Source organism: Leopardus geoffroyi, chromosome D4, assembly GCF_018350155.1.
Source record: "Leopardus geoffroyi isolate Oge1 chromosome D4, O.geoffroyi_Oge1_pat1.0, whole genome shotgun sequence".
Lineage (NCBI taxonomy): Eukaryota > Metazoa > Chordata > Mammalia > Carnivora > Felidae > Leopardus > Leopardus geoffroyi.
Genome location: NC_059342.1, coordinates 1259164 through 1279556, shown reverse-complemented (window position 1 = coordinate 1279556; position 20393 = coordinate 1259164). Strand labels below are relative to the sequence as shown.

General features: G+C 56.6%; 1 protein-coding gene across 11 annotated transcripts in view; it reads right to left on the bottom strand.

Annotated features, from left to right (window-relative positions):
* The window catches only part of WNK2 (WNK lysine deficient protein kinase 2), a 131728-nt gene that overhangs the window by 19039 nt on the left and 92296 nt on the right, over positions 1-20393 (bottom strand). For 4 of the 11 annotated variants that reach the window (XR_006710484.1, XM_045470135.1, XM_045470141.1 and 1 more), the window contains 9 exons: positions 18497-19263; positions 18152-18221; positions 16201-16262; positions 15432-16111; positions 13116-13327; positions 12080-12268; positions 11265-11363; positions 5714-5758; positions 4027-4286 (listed from right to left, as the gene is read on the bottom strand). Coding sequence is in view for 10 of the 11 variants with exons in the window: in XM_045470135.1 (XP_045326091.1) it covers positions 4027-4286; positions 5714-5758; positions 11265-11363; positions 12080-12268; positions 13116-13327; positions 15432-16111; positions 16201-16262; positions 18152-18221; positions 18497-19263 (2384 nt within the window). In the remaining variant the exon portion in view is untranslated. The remainder of the gene's footprint in view (positions 1-4026; positions 4287-5713; positions 5759-11264; positions 11364-12079; positions 12269-13115; positions 13328-15431; positions 16112-16200; positions 16263-18151; positions 18222-18496; positions 19264-20393) is intronic. The other 7 variants (XM_045470138.1, XM_045470143.1, XM_045470136.1 and 4 more) reach the window with 6 other exon arrangements.

Here is a 20393-nt window from a genome sequence, read left to right as displayed (position 1 = left end):
CAAAGATGCAGGGTACAAAGTCGGCTGCATTTCTATACACTAACAGTGAACAATCTGAAAAGAAATCAAGGAAACAATTACATTTACAGTAACCTAAAAGTAATAAAATGTTTAGGAATAACTTCAAGGAGATGAAAGACTTACACACTGAAAGCTACAAAACACTGCCAAAGGAAATTAAAGAAGACATAAATAGGGGTGCCTGGGTGGCTCAGTTGGTTAAGCATCTGACTTCAGCTCAGGTCATGATCTCACAGGTTGGGAATTCGAGCCCTGCATCAGGATCTCTGCTGTCAATACAGAGCCCCCTTCAGATCTTCTGTCCTCGTGTCACTCTGCCCTTTCCCCACTCATGCACTCTTTCTCTCTCTAAAGTAAATAAACATTTTTTTAAAAACACATAAATAAATGGAAAGACATCACATGTTCACGGATTGGAAGACTTACACTGTTACCATCAAATACTACCCAAAGTGATCTACAGATTCAATGCAATCACTACTAAATTCCCAATGGCATTTTTTTTTTAAGAAATACAAAAACCCATCCTAAAATTCATATGGATTCTCAAGGGACCCACAATAACCAAAACAATATTGAGAAAGAAAAACAAAGTTGGAGGGCTCATACTTCCCTGATTTTGAAACTTAACTACAAAGCTACAGAAATGAAAACAATGTGATACTGGAAAAAGGATAGACATATACACTAATAAAATAGAACAGAGACCCTAGAAATAAACCTTTGCAAATATAGTCCATTCATATTCAACAAGACTACTAAGACCATCCAATGGGGAAAGGATAGTCTTTTCAACAAATGGTATTGGGAAAACTGGTTACCCACATGCAAAGGCATGAAACTACACCCTTATCTAACACCACAGACAAAAATTAACCAAAGTGGATAAAAGGCCTAAACATAACAGCTAAAATTATTAAACTCTTAGAAGGAAAGAGGGGAAAGGCTTCACAACATTGGATCTGTCAATAATTTCTTGGGTATGACACCAAAGACATGAGCAACAAAAACAGGTAATTGGTCTTCATGAAAATTAAAAACTTGTGCATCAAGAGACACTGTCCACAGAGTAAAAAGACAGCCCCTAGAATGAGAAAAAGTATTTGCATATCACATATCTGATGAGGGATTAAAATCCAGAATATACAGAGAACTCCTTAAAACTTAATAACAAAGACAAATAACTAAGAAATGGGCGAAAGACTTGAACTGCTATTTCTCTAAGGAAGATGTACAAATGGCCAATAAGCACATGAAAAAAGGCTCAAATCCCTGATCATTAGGGAAATGCTAGTGAGAACCACAGTGAGATACCACTGTGGTACCAGGATGGCTATAAAAAAAAAAAAACTGAAAATACGAAGTATTGGATGAGGAGAAACTGGAACCCTGTTGTACTGCTGGCAGGAATGTAAAGTGGCGCAGCTACTGGAAACAGTCTGCAATTCCTCAGAAAATTACAAATAGTATTGTTATATGATCCAGTGATTTTACTTCTGGGTATTCTTTAAAAAGAATTGAAAGCAGGGACTCAAAGAGATACCTGCACACCTACGTTCACGGCAGCATCGCTCACAGTAGCCAATAGTATAAGCAACCCAAGTGTCCATCAACAGATAAATGGACAAAATGTGGTTATCAACGTACACTGGCATAGTTCTCAGCCTTAAAAAGGAAGGAAATTCTGACACCACTTACAGGACGGATGAACCTTGAAGACGTTATGCTGCGTGAAATAAGCCAGGCCAAAAAAACAAGTAGTGTAGGGTCCCACTTTATAGAGAGACCAACAGGAGTCAAATCCAGAGAGACAGAAAGTAGAGTGGTAGTTTCCAGGGACTGAGGAAGGGGAAGGGGAATGGGAGTTCTTTTTCAATAAGGACAGAGTTTCATTTTTGCAAGATGAAAAAATTTTGGAGATGCACGGTGGTGATGGTTGAACAACAGTATTAATGCTTAATGCACTTCAAGTGACACTTAAAGATGGTTGAGATGGCAAATTTTATGTCATGTATTTTACAATTTAAAAAATTGGGGAAAATGAAGGACTTTTTAAAAAAACTTTGAAGTATAGCTGACATACAATATTAAATTAGTTTAACATATACAACATAATGAATCAAGATATATAGACATCACAAAATGCTCACCACAATATTACTGATCATATTCCCCATCTACTTTTCTTTCCCCAAAAGAGTAAAGTTCTGCTGCAGCATGACTGGACCTTGTAAACACTGTACTAAGTGAAATAAGCCAGACAGCAAAGAGGAAATACTATATGATTCCACTTAAATGAGGTGCTTAGTGTCGTCAAATTCATAGAAAGTAGAAAAAAAGTTAACATAGGCTGCAAAACTAGCAGACCAGACGTGGAGACTGGAGAGTTATTTCTTAATGAGTTCTCTATTTCGGATGATAAAGTTATACAAACGGATAGTGGTAATGTTCACACGCCGCTGTGTATGTACTGAATACTACCGAATTGAACACTTAAAAATGACTAAAATGGTAAATTTTATGTTATATAGATTTACCACAGTAAAAAAAAAAAAAAAAAAAAATGTTTTAAAAAATCCTGTTAAGAATCTAAGCCATTAGAACAAGGGGCTTAGCGAGCTGACAGATGGGGCACAGCCCTGCACAGGTACTCCATGCGCTAGAGTCCAGGTAGCCAAGCAGACTCTCGCCCACTGGGGCTCAGGGAAAAGACCCTCCAGGGCTGTCAACTCTGCCAAAGGATAACAGAGAGTGGGTTTGAGGAGTCAGGGCTGCGGCTGTCAGAAGGGAGCCACTGTCACTCGCCACTCAGAGGATACAGGGAGGCCAGGGCACAGTGTGTGTGGCAGGAATGCGGAAGCTGCCTCAAGCACTGGGGCAGCTGCAGGCAAGACTGATTGACAACTGGGCCAAAGAGCCAGGCCCAGCACATTTTAAAGGACCAAAAACACCAGAAGTTTGTTCTTTTATCACAATGCACTTGGGCTAAAAAGTGAGAAAATTAACAACTATATTACTTCAAACCACAGTGGAAATTACAAAATAGTTCAAACTGTAATGCTGCACAGCAAAACCTTTAGAATGCAGCTAGAACCACGAGAGAAATTTTTATAGATTGAATGTCTATATTATTACACAGGAAAGACCAGTCATCAATGACCTGCACATCTCAAGAAACTTTCTAGAACTTAAACAGTAGCCCAAACATAGAAAGAAGGAAGGAGATAATAAGAAGAGAAACTGGTGACACATAAAGAATACCATCAAAGCCAAAACGACTTCTTTGAGAAGGCTAATAAAATTTATGAACTCCTAAGGAAGCTGCACAAGGAGGCTGGGGGAACTCACCAACATCAGAAGTGAAAAATAAGACATCACTGCAAATTGTGAAGACAGGATATTATGAGCAGCTCCATGCCAACTAATTTGAAAACTTAAGATAAATTTAGGTATCTACCAAATGTTAGAAAAGCAGGGCTTAACAGAAAGAGAAAACAGAAAATCCAATCGCACTAAAAGTATCAAAGAAATTGAATCCGTAAGGAAAACTTTACCCTCAGGGGATGGAGAGATGTGTGAGAAACACAGCAAAATGTCAGCCACAGCATGCAGCCAGGGGCAAACTAAAGTTCACTGTGCAATTTCCGACACTTCCGTATGTTTGAAATTTTTCAAAATCAAAGGTCACAGGGGAAACTTCCCTGATTCCAAAACTGGACTCCCAGGCCAGATGGGCTCACCAGTGAACTTTGCCAAACACTTCAGGAAGAAGCAACACAATCTTGCACAGGCTCCTCGAGACCGAGAAGGGAACGCTCTTCCAGGGAGGCTGTCAAGTCAGCCTAGCCCTGTCACAGGAAGGCATCGCAGGACAGAGCACCGGGTGGCAGTTCCTCACTGCGCCCCACACAGGCGGGGTGCACCAGAACTAGCACCCGACGCCGGGGGCCGCTCCCACCCCGTCTCTTCCACCTGGGTGGCCTGTGCCCGCAGCGCCCCACTTACAGCCCGTGTGTCGCCAGTGGCTGGGGACCAGCCCGCCGGGGCCTCCATGCCGTGTAGCCTCTGAGTCTGCTTCAGCTGGTTGAGCGAGGGCTTCAGCTGGGTGGTCCCCACCGTCTTGCTCGTCCAGTCGTCCACCAGCTTGTGCAGGTCATCCGTGAAGGTGCCTCTCTTGTTGTTGCTGTTGTTCGCCTGTGCCTGGACGTGCAAGGTGGGCTGGGGGCCCGGCTCAGGGCCCGGGACCAGGCTGCTGGTGGAAGACCCTGGGGAAGCACACACATGCCAGGTTGGTGACACTGCACACAGCGCCACCGGCCAGCTGCAGTCTTTCATACAGTGGTCTTGCTTAGGCCAGGCAACACCTTGCTTCAGGAGATGGTCTGCATCTTGGGGCCCATGTGCCAGTTTTAGACACTTTGGAACATTTTCACAGGCCACAGGGGACCAGGCTATGCTAGGCAGCTGTCACCCTTCTGAGCTGGGCCAGAGGACAGGACCCAAGCAGCTGGCAGGCTTACTCAGGATCCACTCCGTGCCCACGCTGCCAAGACCCCCAGACTCCTATGTGAGGAGGCTCAGAAAACTGGGGGCAAAATCCCCAGGCCTTTGCGCTCGAACACAAGCACTCCAGGGAAACGTGTCAATGCTGCAGGCTGAGTGCTCAGCCCACGGCAGCTCCTGCTGTCCACCCAGCAAAGGGAAAAGGGAAAATGCTAAATAGGCTGGGTCGTCAGCATGCCTGTGCAAGAATGTTAGCGGCTTAGTGGTTTCGAATTTAAGACACAAAACTGTGCCTCTCCTCACCAGCACATGTAGGGAAGGTATTACTAAAGGGTACAAACACTCAAAGCCTTCCACCGTGGGCCCCCAAGTTCGGAGCCATCTGTGGGGTGGAGCAGGAACCAGGAGGCCCAGCTGCCAGGAAGGCCTGGGGGCTGCGGTTCAGGTGGAGCTTGGTGAAGACCTCACACTCACCCACTTCACTGGAAGATTATTTTTAAGCGACCAAAATGGGACTTTTTAATTCTTTTTAAATTGTGCCCTGACCCCACCGCAACATACAGTTTCGGGTTGGCAATTCTGCATAAGCCAATTTAAAATTTTTCTGCATCAAAAAAGCAGCATAATGACCATCTCTTCAAACAAGCCGTTACAAAATGTAGTCACAGTAGCTAGCAATGAAAAAGCACAGACACAAACAGTGAAACATTAGTGATGGAATCTTACATACACAGAGCTATTTCTACATGAATGTTTCAGCCAGGAAAGAAAAAAGGAGAAAACAAAATATGGTGTAAGGTGAGGGTGGTGGGCGGCCCAGGTGGACTGATACCCATTTCATCCCGGCATCTCTCCTCGGGGACACTCATCTTTAGCACTTCAAGGACATACTCATTCCTACGGTTTTGGAAAAGGAGCCAATTAATGATTGGTAACGTGTGGACATTCCGGGCAAGGAGAGTGCATGTCAACCGGCCAGGACACGCAGACTCTAGGAGCTATGGAGACGCGAGGGGGCACCCACGGGTCGCTTTCCCTCCAGGCCGAGGGAAAGCGGTGCCCTGGGTGGGTGGGCGCGGGGCAGATGGAAGCACGCCCGCCCGCCGGCCATGGAGCCCCCGATGCGCACTAGCCACATGAAAGCCCATGCGATGGAGAGCGGACAAGGGGTAAAAAACCCGATAATTACGACTGCTGTGCTCTTTGCCTAGACAGAGACGCTTCAGGGCAGACCCTGCAAGGGAAGAAGAAACGACACAAGACCACAGGGTTAGGCAGGACAGCACACACGGGGGACAGGCCACCACACTAAGCACAAGTCATCAGTGTGCAAGGAGGAGCAGAGGCCAGCGATTCAGAGAGGGGACTGGCCACCTGGGCTAACCGGGTGACTGCGAGTCAGTGTGCGGGCTCACGTGAACTTCGCCGAGGGGCTCAGGTGCAGGACCAGGCCCCAAGCTTCAGGTAGAAGTGAGTGTGTCTTTCAAAGCGTATTCAAAAAAAAAAAGAAAACAAAAAACAAAAAAAGCAAAGCATACCACTTGGTTTTTAAACAAAAGGCTTCTGCAGCCCCACTGCAGATCGAGGCAGAAAACCCACTGAAAGTCAGCCAGGAGAGCTCAGTGGAGCCGCCGGCTTTGCCTGGAAGCTAGGCCCATGGGAGGTTTGTTTTCCAAGTGCAAAAAGATACATTGTTTTGCAGGTTTGAGGCCAATCCCAGATCCCAGGCGGCTTCCCTGACCAGACCAGTGGTGGACACAGAGGGCACCTATCTACAGAGGTGGGAATCAGGGCTGGACCCAAGTTTCTGCAACGCTGCTGCCTCACCTGGTAGCCCACGTCCACCAGAACGGGGTGAGGCTTGTCATGAGACCACCACTAAGCGCCAGGCCCTGCGGTCCCAGGGGCTGTCCGTGGTGTCTGGCACAACTTGATGGTCAGTGCCCACTTGGAGGGCAGACAAGCTGGCCCTTCAGGGAGCTGGGCAGGCACAATGGGACAGGCAAGGACAGCTCAGGAGTCCCCAAGGTCACTCAGCAAGGCTGCGCTATCACAGAGGGTCTGTGCTCCTGCCCCAGGCCCTTGCCAGAGCAGAACACTTCCTGAGGGTGCCCTGCACCCTTGCCGAGGAAGGTAAGACGCCACCGCCTCTGGGTGTGAGCAGAGCACAAAGGTCGGCCCAGGCTCCAGCTGAGTCGTTCTTTTTTTCTGGTTTATCCCGTGTGTGCTCAGAGGCTGATGTGGTGGAAAGGGAGGTGATGTTCTGGTGGGGTCTGTAATGTGCAAATAAAAACAAAAGGGCTGGGCAGGAGTGGTCCAGGCCAGTCGTCCCTTGGTAGCAGCAGTGAAGGGCCTTTGCTGGTCTGTGTCCTGACGTGGAACCCTACCCGGAGCACAGGGCCCTCGGGGGGCTCCACCGCACAAGGGAACGAGGGTCCCAAGCTCTATGACTGTGCGGGGCCCCAGCTGAGGCACAGACTTCCCTGTCTGGATCCTGTGGTTGTAGCTCCCTCTGGGTCTCTGCAGCACCAGGACATGGAATCAATTGGCCAGGTCCCCACAGCCTGACAGAAGACGATTCTTTCGGGGCTGATTCCCGCCATCCTCATGACAGGGACACTCAGGCAGCCACAGGAGCTGCCTGCCGGGAACCACCAGAGGAAGCCTGGGCCCGTGATCAGGGCCCCAGACTTCGCTGGGACCCCAGAGCCAAGGCCACTGGCCACCAGACACCATGCTCGGACTGGAGAGCAATACTGGCCCACAGAGGCCTCCACACCCTCACTAGACGCGGCCCACAGGGACCAGAGCACACTCCCTGCCCTCAAGGTGAACCTTTAAACAAAGACCGACCAGATTCGGCGCCCTTCACGTCAGAGTCATGGCAGCCAGTGCAGTGCAGAGGTGCGGCCAAGCACAGGCCATAGGTCTCATGACCGGCCCTCACTCACACCGCAGCCCTGTCCCTCCTCGGGGGTCCCCTGAGTCTCCTCCCCAGTGCCTTGCCCTTGAAGCCCACCACACAGATGGCTGATGAATGTGCCTCCACCCAGCCCTCCTCTCTTCCCCTCCGTCAGGCTACAAGGCAGCATTGCAAGGGTGCTGGGGATACATGGGACCCAAAGGAAACCCACAGGGGGCATGAGGGCAGGTCTCCCCTCCCTGCAGGACTACTGTCCTTAGCCAAGGTCTTGGGAAGAGCCAACTTCAAGGCCCCAGAACTACTTGGAGAAGCTTCCGGGTGGTTAGGGGTGGAGGTGGAGAGCCACGCGGCCTCTCCCAGCTGTTCTCCCAGGCTTTGAATGGGCAACACACAGGATGACACCATGTCCTGTCCTCATGCTGCACACACATCCCACCGGGCCAGGAGTCTCATGCAGTGCCCAGGCCTGTTCAGGAAGCCCTCCCCCCCCCCCCCCCCGCCCCCGCCAAATCCCTCCCCAGGCAAGGACAACCAGCCCTGCCAGCATCCACACCCTCACTGGGCCTCCAGGCGGATGCCTCAGAGGTATCTGCCACGGACAGATCTCTTAAGAAGTGGGCCAGCCCAGTGGCCATCACCATACTTGCTTTCTACCACAGCATTCAGACAACCGATGAGGCTCACAGGGAGCTTCGGGGACAGCAGCCCCTGCCTGCCACATGACGAGAGGCATGCCTCCCACCCATGGGTCCTTCCCCCGGACCAGTGATGTTAGACATTTGGATCTGGCACCGGAAACAAAATGAGCAACCAGCACCAAAATGCCACTCAGGGCTTCTTTGGAATGAGCCACCAAGTCCTCGCACTGCTGAGCAAAGTGCCAAAACTTGTCCTTGAGGCATGAAACGGGACGCATCCCAGCTCTGCCCTGCCCTGGGGTGACGGCCCCAGGGACAGTCCAGCCTGGGGAGGCCTCCATGGGGGGTGGCCTCCTTCTTGGCTGCCCCCCTGCCCGAAGGCCCTCTCCCGCACCTCTGCAGCAGGTCCCCCCAGGAAGGGTGAGGACAGGGCCTTGGCAGCCACGCAGTGGCAGCCTCCTCGGGTGTCCCGGAGACAGACTTGCTGTGGCACGGATGACAGGCTGATGGGACATGTGAGAACAGGACAAAGCAGACCCCAAAGGTCTGTGTGCAGAGAGGCTCCAGAAGCATCGGCACCTAATCCAGTCGCGTGGACTGGAGCCAGAGAGAAGGAGGGCCAACAGGTCTGACAGCAGCTTCTGACCCCAGACACTGCTGCGACCCGACCACAGCCTCGGAATCCCAAAACATGCTCCCTGAGCTTCCCCAAACCTTCCATTGGCCACAAGGAGGGGTCTGCCCAGGGCTTCACCCCATCTGTGCTACCGCGGGCCCTTCCCTCCCCACGGCGGGCCTGTCCACGTGCCCACCAGAGGCAGCGCCCAGGATTCGCTCTCTGCACGCTCTCCTTCCTGGGGCTGAATGCCTGTCCCATGAGGGGTCCCCTCCTAGTCACCTGCAGCTGCCTGCACCTCCACCCCTGCTCATCTCTGACCCAGCCTGGATGCTCTCTTGGTCTCTGAGTGTCACACAACTGGGGACCTTCTTTGTGTACTTCAGGACTTCACCAAGATTTTGTTTTCCTAGAGCCTGGTCTCCTATTCGCTGCAAGGCGGCAAACAGAAAACCTCTAGCCTTCATCTCTTCCTGCAGGTCAGGCCAGATGAGCCCACGGCTGCAGCCCTCCCCCTGCTGCTGACCCGGACTCCAGGACCAGGCCCCCAGAGCGGGCCCCACCCTCAGGGTCTTCCGACCTCCTCTCTGCCACCTCTCAGCCCTCAGGGCTGCGACCAGACTTTTTCCTCCAGACTTTCACAGGTGCCTGTGGTCTCCTCAGGCCTCCGAGCTCCCTAGTAACCCAGGAACCAGCCAGCTCCAGGAGTAGGCTGGCAGGCTGGGCGGACACCAGGGCACCGGGCATGGAAGGACACACCTTCACATGCCCCCAGGGCCAGGGCCTGTGGCCAGGACAGCAAAGAGCCCAGCCAAGGCGTGCCTGCAGAGGGCTGTTGTGAAAACAGCAAGGCCACTGGGCCCAACCACCTAAAATCAGGTCCACCCAGGCCAGGAGCCCCGTGTGCCACCAAGCCATGCCTCACATGTCCCTTTCCTCTTAGCCACAGAGACGGAAACAAAAGCTAGACCGTTTGTCCTTGCTGTGCCTCCCCATTTTTTTTTTTTTTTTATCTTGGAATAGTAACAGTAAAACAAATGAAAACTCTTAAAAATGGATGCAGGACCATGTGGGCACGAACCCTGAAGGAGCGTGTGGCACTTGATCACTCACACCAGGGGACCCCAGGGAAAGCACCACCTGCTCTAACCTGCTTCCTGTGTCTGACCCACATGTTCCCAGCAGGCCGCGGTCAGTCATGTGACCGGGAGATGCCTGGGGACCCATGTGCCCTGATGCCATGGTCTCAGGAGACAGCCACACACACTGGGACAGAAAAGAGCCAGCAAGTGATGCAGGGAGCAGGATGCACTCAGACCTTGCCCACCCCTGCCCACCACCAGCTCAAAACCAACCAGCAGCTCAGGTGGGGCACCTGTTACTAAACAGTCCCTGGGAATCTCTAGGAGGTTCTGTGCCTCTACCCTGTCCTGCCTGGGGGAGGGTGACATGGCCCCTCTGATGGGGACAAATGCCCACTGTGGACGTGGCCTCAGGTCCTGACAAACACAATGTATCTTTATTGTACCAGCAAAAAGCCACGTGCCCCAAACCAGCATTTCCACCATTTCCATTTGATAGAAAGCTTAATTTTTGTGTTCAGAAACAAAAACCTGAAAACCCCACAGCTTTGGATTCATTTTCCAATTGTTCCAAGGGATGAAGTAATTCTGGACGGCCCTGAGCAGATACTACCTTCCGGACAGGAGTCCTGGGTGCCAGCAGGGCATCCCAGGAGCCAGAGGGTGACCGGGACGGAGGTTTGGGAGAGCACAGCCCTGAGGAGCTGGGTAGCTGACTTCGTGTCTGAGGGCTGTGGGAGGAGAGGGCACACCAAGTAAAGTGCTCCAGCTAGAGACCAGGAGGGGCCAGGCCAGAGAGACAGCCACAGCGGAGGCTGGGGCTTTCTGGGGACGCTGATGGGTTCCCAAGGTGACCGGAGTGGAGGGAGGGGTGGGCCGACCTAGCTGGAGCACCTTTCTCTCAGCCTTTGCACATGCAGGGCGTGGGGGTGGGGCAACAGCAACGAGTGCTGTGTTGTGGCCCTCGCACAAAAGTTACACCCTCCAGTGACCTTCTAGAACTGTCTCCGCTCACTACATGCATGTCTTCAGAATCCAGACACGTGTGAAACACACCATGCGTCTAGAGAAGGCCGGGGTTGTCTTTTTGTTGTCACTGGAACTGGGGACAGCGGACGTATATGTGCACCACAATCGCAACAGAAATAAAACTACGTCCAACATAAAAAATAAGTTAAACAAACGAGTGAGGAGAAAAACGCAGAGCGCTTTGGGGGTCTGGGGGGCCAGGTGCCCGAGGCCAGGAGTGGGCAAGCCGCCGCACATGCTTTTAGTGCCGGCCATGAGCCGAGGGCATGCACTGGCGCTTTCTGGGGCCGAGAGGGTGGGTGCGGGCAGGGGTCTGTGTTTGATATGAAGTAGGTGACTTCAGTGGGGAGGGGGAGGCAGCCTACAGAATGTATGGAAGGCAATGAAGACAGGGAGGGGCGGGGAGAAACCAAGGGCCAGGAGGTGATAAAATACAAAGAACAAATACAGACAGATGGACACAGACACGGGTCCACTGAGGAATCGAGCGCGAGGTTTGCTACTAGACTTATAGGTCAGTCTCTCAGACGTTGGGTGGTAAACCGTCCAGCCTGCAAATGAATATAGAGGGAAGAAAACAAAGAGACAGGCATCAAGTACAGTCTCTGGGATTCCTGCTATACACCACCAGCCACATCAGCCTCGTCACTTAGCATCCACGGCTCCACCTAGCCCAGCCCGGAGGACCACAGCCGCCGACCACGTAATGGAAAGGAGGCACCGCTGGAGCACAAGAGAAGCGGACCCTGGGAGAGCGTGCGGGGCGGGCGGGGGTGGGCGCCAGCAGCGGTCACTGCGACTTCTCTGGACAGAGATGGCGGGGGCGGAGCCCCTCCTCACGCGGCTACTGCGCCCACGGCCGAGGTGACGAGCATTTCCTCCTCAAGGCGGACTCCCGGCTCGAGGGGCCGTGCCCTCACCCCCCTAGCCGTCCCTCCTGACGGAAGGACCCGTGTGTAGTGGGCAGCGGGGCGGGGCAGGGCAGGCGGGGGCCTGGGAACCGGCGCAGAGCACGCACCCCACACGTGACCAGGGGGTCCTGGCGCCTTCCCCGGGCCGGCTCTAGCAGAGCACGCCTCCCTCTGAGCCTTACACAGCGAGACTCGATGATGGGTGGGCCACCCACTGTCTTTACTCAAAGGCTACCTCTACTGGTTTTTATCCTCGAGGGGCTGTGGGCGGCCCTTGCCGCCGCTCATGCCCCTCTGACACCACGGGGGCCCTACGCAGCTAGCGCATGCTCAGAGACGGGCAAGCTGGGAATCACCTGAGCCATGCGCTCCGCCTCCGTCAGTGGCTAAGCCGGAGCAGATGTCTGCAGACAGGGAGGCCCGCACCGAGCAAGGCTGCTGGGTCTGAACTGCCTTCCCACACGGGTCTGAAGCTGCTTCGGGCCCTGCCCCGGCTTGGGCAGGGTCCTTAGCAGGAGGGGCTCTGCTGCAGTCTGACAAGTGACCTGGGGGGAATAAGGGGTGACAGGCACAGTGAGGCGCTGCGGGTCAGACCAGCCAGCGCGGGGTGCATCTGTCCTCCCTGCTCGTTGCTGGGTGACCTTGGGGAAGTGGAGTCCCTGCAGGCACTGGGCACGTGGCCCGGTCACCAGAGCGCGGGCGTCAGGAAGATCAGAGAAAATGACCACAGCCTCCACCAGTCGCCAGCACCGTGCAAGGACCACGGCACATCAGGAGAGGCACACCAGGGCTCAAGAGGCCTGTACGACCTGCTCACTCTGACTAGTTTCCACTTGGCTTTAGGAATCATCCTGGAATTCGTATAATTTGTGTAATTCTTCTTGCAGTTCACGGACACGCACCCTGTGGGTTATCCGTGATACCGAGAGGGTGGGCTCACACTCCGCTCTCGGCTGGCTTCCCACCTGGCACACACCGGGGATCCCACCTCACTGGGTTTCCAGCGCACCCTCGGTGCCCGGGTGTCCTCCCCATCCCCCCCCCCCCCCCCCCCCCGTCCCCACCAAAAGGCAGCTGCTCCACCCTCACTTTCAGCAGGTGACCGGTGCCTGAGAAATGGCCAGAGGAAACACCCCGAGCCAGGTGGCACCCTGCAGGGAGGTGGGCTGAGGGGGAGACACCCTGAACCGCCTCCTGCCTCGTACACGAGTCCCCAGAGCAGGCCTGCGCACTCAGGGTGGGCCCGGCGACAGCCCGGCCCTTCACACCTACAAAGGCCTCCCGCTCCAGTGAAAGGAGATCGAAGAATGCTCTTCCGGGTGCGGGCACCTGCCTCCCGCCTGCCCCACTTGGGTCCCGGCCCCAGCCTGCCGGAGCCGGGAGGGCACAGACCTGTGCTGGAGGCCACGACCTTGAGCTGCTGCACCAGCGGGTTGAGCAGCTTCCCTGCCTTCAGCTTGCTCCTGCTCTTCCTCCTGCGGCCGGCGGGAGGGGCCGTGTGGAAGAGGCCCAGGTTGGGGGGCAGCGGCTTGCCCAGGCGGCGGTACAGGGCCTCGATCTCCTGCTTCTGCTGGCTCTGCAGCTCCGAGATCTCCTTCAGGTGCCTGCGGGAGGGGAGGGAGGGAGGGAGGGCGGGTGGGCACCCTGCTCGGTTCCAGCACATGGGCCCATCCAGGAGAGCCCTCAGGGCATGGCAAGGGTGTGAGCAGTGGGGCTCGAGGACAGACGGACCACGTCGAGGAAACAGGGGCACTGAAGACTCTGGGTCTCCATCAGGACCAAGTGGGCCCCACCGGGGGTCTCCTGCATGAACACCCCCAACACCACCAAGAGGTAGGAGGAAGAGCCCGAGGGGATTCGAGGGTTCAGGTGTCTAGACTCGTGACGCTGCCACTTTGAGTGGCTGAGGAGAGCGGGACACGAACAACCCCACACATTTACGCTCGCAGTACAAACCCGACACCCAAGCCCGAAGGAAGAGCAAACGATCGGCATTCGGAACTGAGAGGCTGCCTCAGCCCTTCCAGCAAATAAATGGCACCTCCTCTGAGTGGGGAAACCGCAGGAGAGGCATCACAGATGAGAGCATGCCCAGGTGAGCAAGGGTGGGGACTCCCGGCACAGACACCACCACCCCCTGGCCACACGGGTGTGAGGCTGCCATGAAGACACAGGTGCAATTACTAGCTGTGGGCAAGGGAAGTTTCTCGAACAAGCCAGAGAAGGACCCTCCCTTGGGGACCCGCTGGCCCAGCCGCCAGCCACTGCTCACCTGCCCGCTCACCCGCCTGCATGCCATCTGGACCTGATGCCAGCCCCTCTGGGCCTGATGCCAGCCCCTCAGATGTACGATGGGCGTGGCTGCCCAGGCCAGGGGCCCAGCCCCTCAGCCACAGCCCTGACCCATCTTCTGCTGCATGGTTGGACAACGGGAAGCAAGTTCTGATTTCACTATCTTCAACGCCTGCCAGACCTCAGAAAGATGACCCTAGCCAGCAAAGTGCTGTTGCATCAAGTTAGCTTCTGAAGGGGTGATATTTTGAGGTGACACTGTTGAAGGGCAGGGGGATGCCTCAGGAGAACCTAGGGAGACCCCCAATCTGAGGATCCTGCCCTAGGGCCTGCAGCAGGTGCCTCAAAGCCCGGGGCCCCTTCCCAGGCAAGAGCCTAGACTTGTCAGCCCTGATTTCCCTTCCTCAGACTACCCACATTCCTCTCTTGGAGGAACCTCTGCAATTCACCCCACCCCCACCCCAGGCCCGGCGCCCTCCTTTTCCCCACCCCTACACAGCCCCCCCACCCCAGAGAGGGCGGCTGCCCCTTGGTTCCCCTTACTCCTGCGGCCTGCAGGCTCCCAGGGCGACCACCCCCAAGTGAGAGTGTACAGAGGAGACCCCCCACACGCCCCACAAGGACACACTGTCACTGGATCAGGCACCTCCCTGCGTGCCTCCAAATCTAGTGGCTGCTGAGTGCCAGCACTCGGATGTCGACAGGTCTCCTATGGCTGGGCCCAACTCAGTGGCTGGGGCAAGTGGGGGAGGGTGAGGCAAGGGCGGGGCGCAGGTGGGAGGAGAGTAAAGCAGGGCCTCAGCAGGTTGGGGGGGGTGGGACCGCGGCAGGTGGGAGGAGAGTGGGGCGGGGCCTCGGCCGGTTGGGGGTGGGGTGGGGTGGGGCCGCCGCAGGTGGGAGGAGAGTGGGGCTGGGGTCTTGGCAGGTTGGGGGTGGGGTGGGGCCGAGGCAGGTGGGAGGAGAGTGGGGCGGGGCCTCGGCCGGTTGGGGGTGGGGTGGGGCCGCCGCAGGTGGGAGGAGAGTGGGGCGGGGCCTCGGCCGGTTGGGGGTGGGGTGGGGCCGCCGCAGGTGGGAGGAGAGTGGGGCGGGGTCTTGGCAGGTTGGGGGTGGGGTGGGGCCGAGGCAGGTGGGAGGAGAGTGGGGCAGGGCCGGGGCAGGCATGCTGAGGTCATGTGTTGCTCTCTCTCCCCAGGGCTTGCACAACCCAGCAGAAGGAATTATGGGACGGCAGAAGCCTGTGAGACTTCTCTCCAGTATCTGCCACTTCTGCGCAGTGTCCCCCAAAAGTGGAGCAAGTCACACTCGCTGGGGGAGACAGTGAGCCCAGTGAGAGCTACCGCAGGAGACCAGGGTCCGCAGCACAGGCAGCACCGCTCCCCGCCCCCCCCCCCCCTGCAGCCACTTCTCAGGACCTACTTCTCCCGCAGACTCTGCAGCTCCTTCCTGATATCGGCGTCCTCGATCTCCGAGTCGTTGTCGCTGCTGATGTAGGACGACTGGGAGTGGAAGGAGGTCACACTGATGGTGGGCACCTTCACGCCCACCCTGCCGGGCGTCTCCGGGCCCGGGGAGCCAGCCCGTGGGGACCTGTGCAGGAAGGCGGTGGCCTTCTTCACGAAGTCGCTGGCCACGCCACTGCTGCTGGGTAGGGAGGCGTGCTTCTGCACAGGGGGCCGCCTGCGCGGACCCTCGTCCCCGGAGTCGCTGGACACCGGCTCGCCCACGCCGACCTCGATGGAGGAGGCTGTCTGCGCCCTCCGCACGGCCAGCTTCATGTCGGGGCTGTGGGGGGCCTCCTCCAGGTACACGTCTGGCGGCGCCGAGTACCGCAGGCTGTGGGGGGAGCCCAGGGTCCACTCGTCCTGCGTGCTGACCACCGAGAACCGGCCCACAGTTTTGGCTGGTGAGCTGCCGTCCTGCTGCCCTGGATGCTTCTGTGGGGACCCTGCGGCCAAAGTGCCCTGCGTCTGCAGGTGGCTGGCCCGGCTGTCCTCCGTCTGCATCCCCGGTGTGGGCCTGGCTGAAGTTTCCCCCGGGACCCCACTGCTCTGGTCTGCGGGCTCCAGGAGTGCAGGGAAGGCAGAAGCAGGGGCATCCTGGACAAGGAGCGGAAAGGAGAAGTTTCCACCACACAGCAGCAGAGAGGAAACCCCACCAGCCAGGTGCCTGGGAGAACACTCCTTACCTGGGGGGCCCCTGGCGCCGGGGGCAAACCTGAGGCTGTCACTTGGCTCAAAGATGATTCTGCTGTAGGAACGTCAGAGTCGTTACTGGGTCAGCGCGGAGGGCAAGGGCAGGAGCAGGTGCCCTCCAGCTGAACTGGATCAGTGGAAGGGAAGCCCCCCACCCAGGGCAGGGGGATGTACCGCACGTGCTCAGCAGCTGGGAAAACTATAAACACTCCAGGAGGCCCTGACCCCATTTCTTGTTAGGAGACACCCAATGACTCGGGGAAGGGAGGAGGGTTCAGCCTGACACCTCTCAGGTCCCTGGAGGCACCTGCTCCAGAACCTGGGGCACTGCCCCACCCTGTGCACACCTGATGGCCATCACCTGTGCCACCTGTCACTTCTAACACCTGACAGTGCCAATCTGTGTCACGGGTCATCTCTGCACTCCTGATGTCACTACCATCTCACCTGTCATCTTTATACACCTGAAGGACTCCCCATCAAATCCGACGACACAAGGGCCTCACGAGGTCCTGCATCAATAGGGCCAGTTCTTAACTCTATGGCTCAGCGTCTAGGGAAGGCCCCATCATCTGAAGCTATCCCAGCTTCCCCATCTACAGAGCATGGATGCAGGATGGTACTTCTGACCCCCTTTCCCAGGACCACCGAGTGGTGGAGCAGGAGGAGCTGACGTGTGGGAGACTGGCCCAAGCTGGGCCCGCACGTGGCAAAAGCAAGCCGCAGGCAGGCAGGGGCTGTGTCAGCCCACAGCCAGACTGACGTGCTTGCCGCAGGGGTGAGAGCCTCTGGCAAGGTTGGGGGGGCTGCTGCTGCACAGATTCCCAGGGAGACCAGACCCAAACGTCACACACCCCCAACCTACAGGCAGTGCCTGATGCCCCCCCGTCACATCCCTGCAGTGGGGGATCTGCCCTCTCTTTGCACACCTCCAGGCGCAGGGGTTCACTCTACACTCCCTGTTTCCAGACAGCTCTGACCACCAGAAATGCTGACCATGTCTCCTTACGGTTCCCCGACAAGCTCTGCACTCTGGGAGGAGTGGGCTTGGGAGTGGCTACAGCATTTGAAGTCCCTGATGCCACAGAAGGGACCCATGGTACATTTCTCATGCACAGAGGTCAGAAGAGGGAGCAGGCGCTCAGGGACAGCGTCTTACTTTCTCCCCCGGAGCATTCCTGCTTGAACCTCCGTTTCGCAGGTAAACACGTGCTGGGGCTTCTGACTCCTGTGCCAGCTGTCCCCATCCCTCGACAGTGTGACACCTATGGATGCAGTATCCAGAGGCCCAGTAGGCCACTCCCCTCACTCTGCCAACTGGGGCCTCACCTGCCGCTGACACAGACCCAGGGTCCTGTCACAAGGTCAGCTGGACCTCTATCTTGCTGATCTCCCGAGGAATCCCAGGCCAAGAAGAAACCCCACCTCGGAAGGTCAGACCCACCCCCTTGGGTTGACACACAGGTAGGTGTTCAGGTAATGAAATGAGAACCACCACAAGAGCTCCCACAGAGACCCGCAGCACCCAGGAGCCTCAGAGGAAGTTCCACAGCAGGAACTTGCTGGCCCCAGGCCGGCAGCTTCCACGGACAGCTGGACACTCTCAGCCCCAGCCCTGCACTCTACCCAAACAAGCTCCTGCATCCTGTAACCTTCTAAAGAACACAGGGCTCAGGGGTGCCCGCCAGAGCGCATGGAGAGCACTGGGCAGCCGGGCAGTCCCTGATCACCACCTGACACCCAGCCCAGCTGTTTCTACAAAGGCCTTTCTCACCTTGGGGCCTGAGCATGTGCTCTGTTAGAACACAGTGGGCTTTAACTAACGCATCACGACGGGCTCCCACTATGCCTGAGTCCCACCCAAGATGCTATAGGGATGAAGTAGAGACGCGGGATGCACCTTGAAAGCACTGGGGGTCTGGCAGGTGACCTGGGGCTCATTACCTGTCAATGGCGAGGACCCAGCCTGCTCCAATGCAGCCCCCAGCCCAGGGGCTGTTTCTGACTTTCCCGGCTGGTGGAAGAAACGGAGAGAGCCGTTAAGTCTCCCCTGGTGATGCGTGCAGAGACCTGCAGATCCCCTCTGTATGAAGGCTGGGCTCCTCCCCAGGCCACCCTGACCGGGGCCGTCCAGACCAGGTCCCGACCTTGCACACACACTCCCCAAGTCCCCAGATGAGCCCCTTTTTGTAAAACGTGGGGGTGGGCCTGAGTGTGGGGCGGCCACAGCCGACGGAAGCAGGTCTGCGTGCCTGGGGTGCTCGCCGCCCTAGTGGGGCCGGAACTTACCACGGGCTGGGGCTCCAGGGTCAAGTCTCGGTCCCCCGCCTCCACAGGGGTCCCGGCAGAGGCTGAGGAGGTGGGCACGTGCTCCTGGTAGAGCAGAGTTCGAAGCTTCTCATCTAGGCTCTTGATGGTGCTGTCCACAAAGCCCACCCTGGGGGGAGGCCCCTCCCCATCTGACTCCAAGGCCGAGGGTGGCTGGGGGGCCCCAGTGGGCCCCAGTGGGGGGCTGGGGAGCTGGGGAGTGGCCAGGCTGATGGCCCCTACTGCAGGGGGCAACGGGGGTAGGGGCTGACCCAGGGTGGGCTGAGGGGTCCCACTGGGGGCGCTGGGTGCAGGGGCCGGAGCCTGCAAGGGCTCACCCTGGGCCATGGCCTCCCTGGCTGAGGTGGGCTCTCCCAAGCCCGAGGGGTAGCGGGGGGCCTCCAGAGGTGGGGCACAAGGCCCCCCACCTGCACCCAGGGGTTGTGCAGAAAGCTGGGTGTCTTGAGTCTCTGCCAGTGGCTGGGGGGTGTCACGCTCACTGGCCATCCCCTGAGAGGTCCCTGGGCCCCCTGCCTGCACAGCAGTCCCCACTGCGGGCTCTGGCTTGGGGCTGGCGGCTGGTGTGGCCGCATCCTGGGGCAGAGCAGTCACAGGAGGGGAGGATGGCAGCAAAGGGGCCGGTGCACCGCCAGGGGTGTCCCTGGGGCCTGTTTGGCTCAGATGCTGTGGACTGGCTGGGAAGCCGGATTTTTCCTTTAAGGACAGCTGGTCTTTACAGGGCGCTGTGTCTAGAAGAAATAGGAAAATGCCTCTGTACCAGCCTACTCTGGTGTTGTTCACCTGGCACTTCCCTAGCCAGAAAGATGCCTTCTATGACCCGCAGACCCCATACGCTGGTCTTCTCTTCTCCAGTGTGCCTGACGCGCCTTGCAGCGGCCAGGCTTCTCCCCTCAGGCCCCCACACCAGCAATGCCCCCCTGCCACCCCCCACCCCTTCCCTCTGGTTGTTCAGGAGCGTTCAACCCTCAGGTGCAACCTGCCCCCACGAAAACATGCCTCCGGTATCCTTCCCACCAGCCAGTCCACAAACTCGTAAGATGAGCTTATAAAAGCACGGTGCCAAAAAAAAAATAAATAAAAAAATTAAAAAAAAATAAAAAAAATAAAATAAAATAAAAGCACGGTGCCTATGCGAGCCCCACACGCTCGCTGCCTCAGAGGGAACATGAACCTCCCATGAACAGACCCTGATAAGGTCAGAAGCACGCGACACCAACACCAGTGTCCTCCGGAAAGGGGTCCTCAGGGAGGAGCTGACGGGAGGGAGGAACTAAGCAAGGGACCCCGGCTCCCGCCCAGGAACTCCCAGAGCTCCTGTGTGCTCCCGAGCCTGGGAATATGCAGAGAATGGAGCCTGTCCTGTTTCCCCAACTGACTTCTCCTTTGAGGCTACTCTTCTTCACTTAAAATTGCATCAAACTAAAATGAAAAGCTTACAAAAATACAAGGGGGTAGGGGGAGCGCCGGGATCCCACACCCCCAGACTCACACTGCCCCCCCCCACCCCCAGCCGGTGACAAACGTCCACATCTGGTTTCTTCACGGCATTGCCACACAAACACGTGCTCTGAACACCACAGCTTAGTTCTAACTTTGACTATTGTATCAGCAGACTCCTGTTTACTCTTTCCTGTCTGGCTTCTCTCGCCATTTTATCTGGGAGATGCGCCCACGATGCTTGTCTGCATAGTTTCACTCCCCAACTCCCCTATGACTCCTGTGCCATTGTGTGCTGCTATGCACTAGCACACGAGCGTGAACACGCCAGCGCACATCTGCTGGGCCTGCACCCCAGACGGGGCTGCCGGGTCACAGGGGCCTCAGCCTTCAGGAGCCGCAAACCGGCTTCCCGACACAC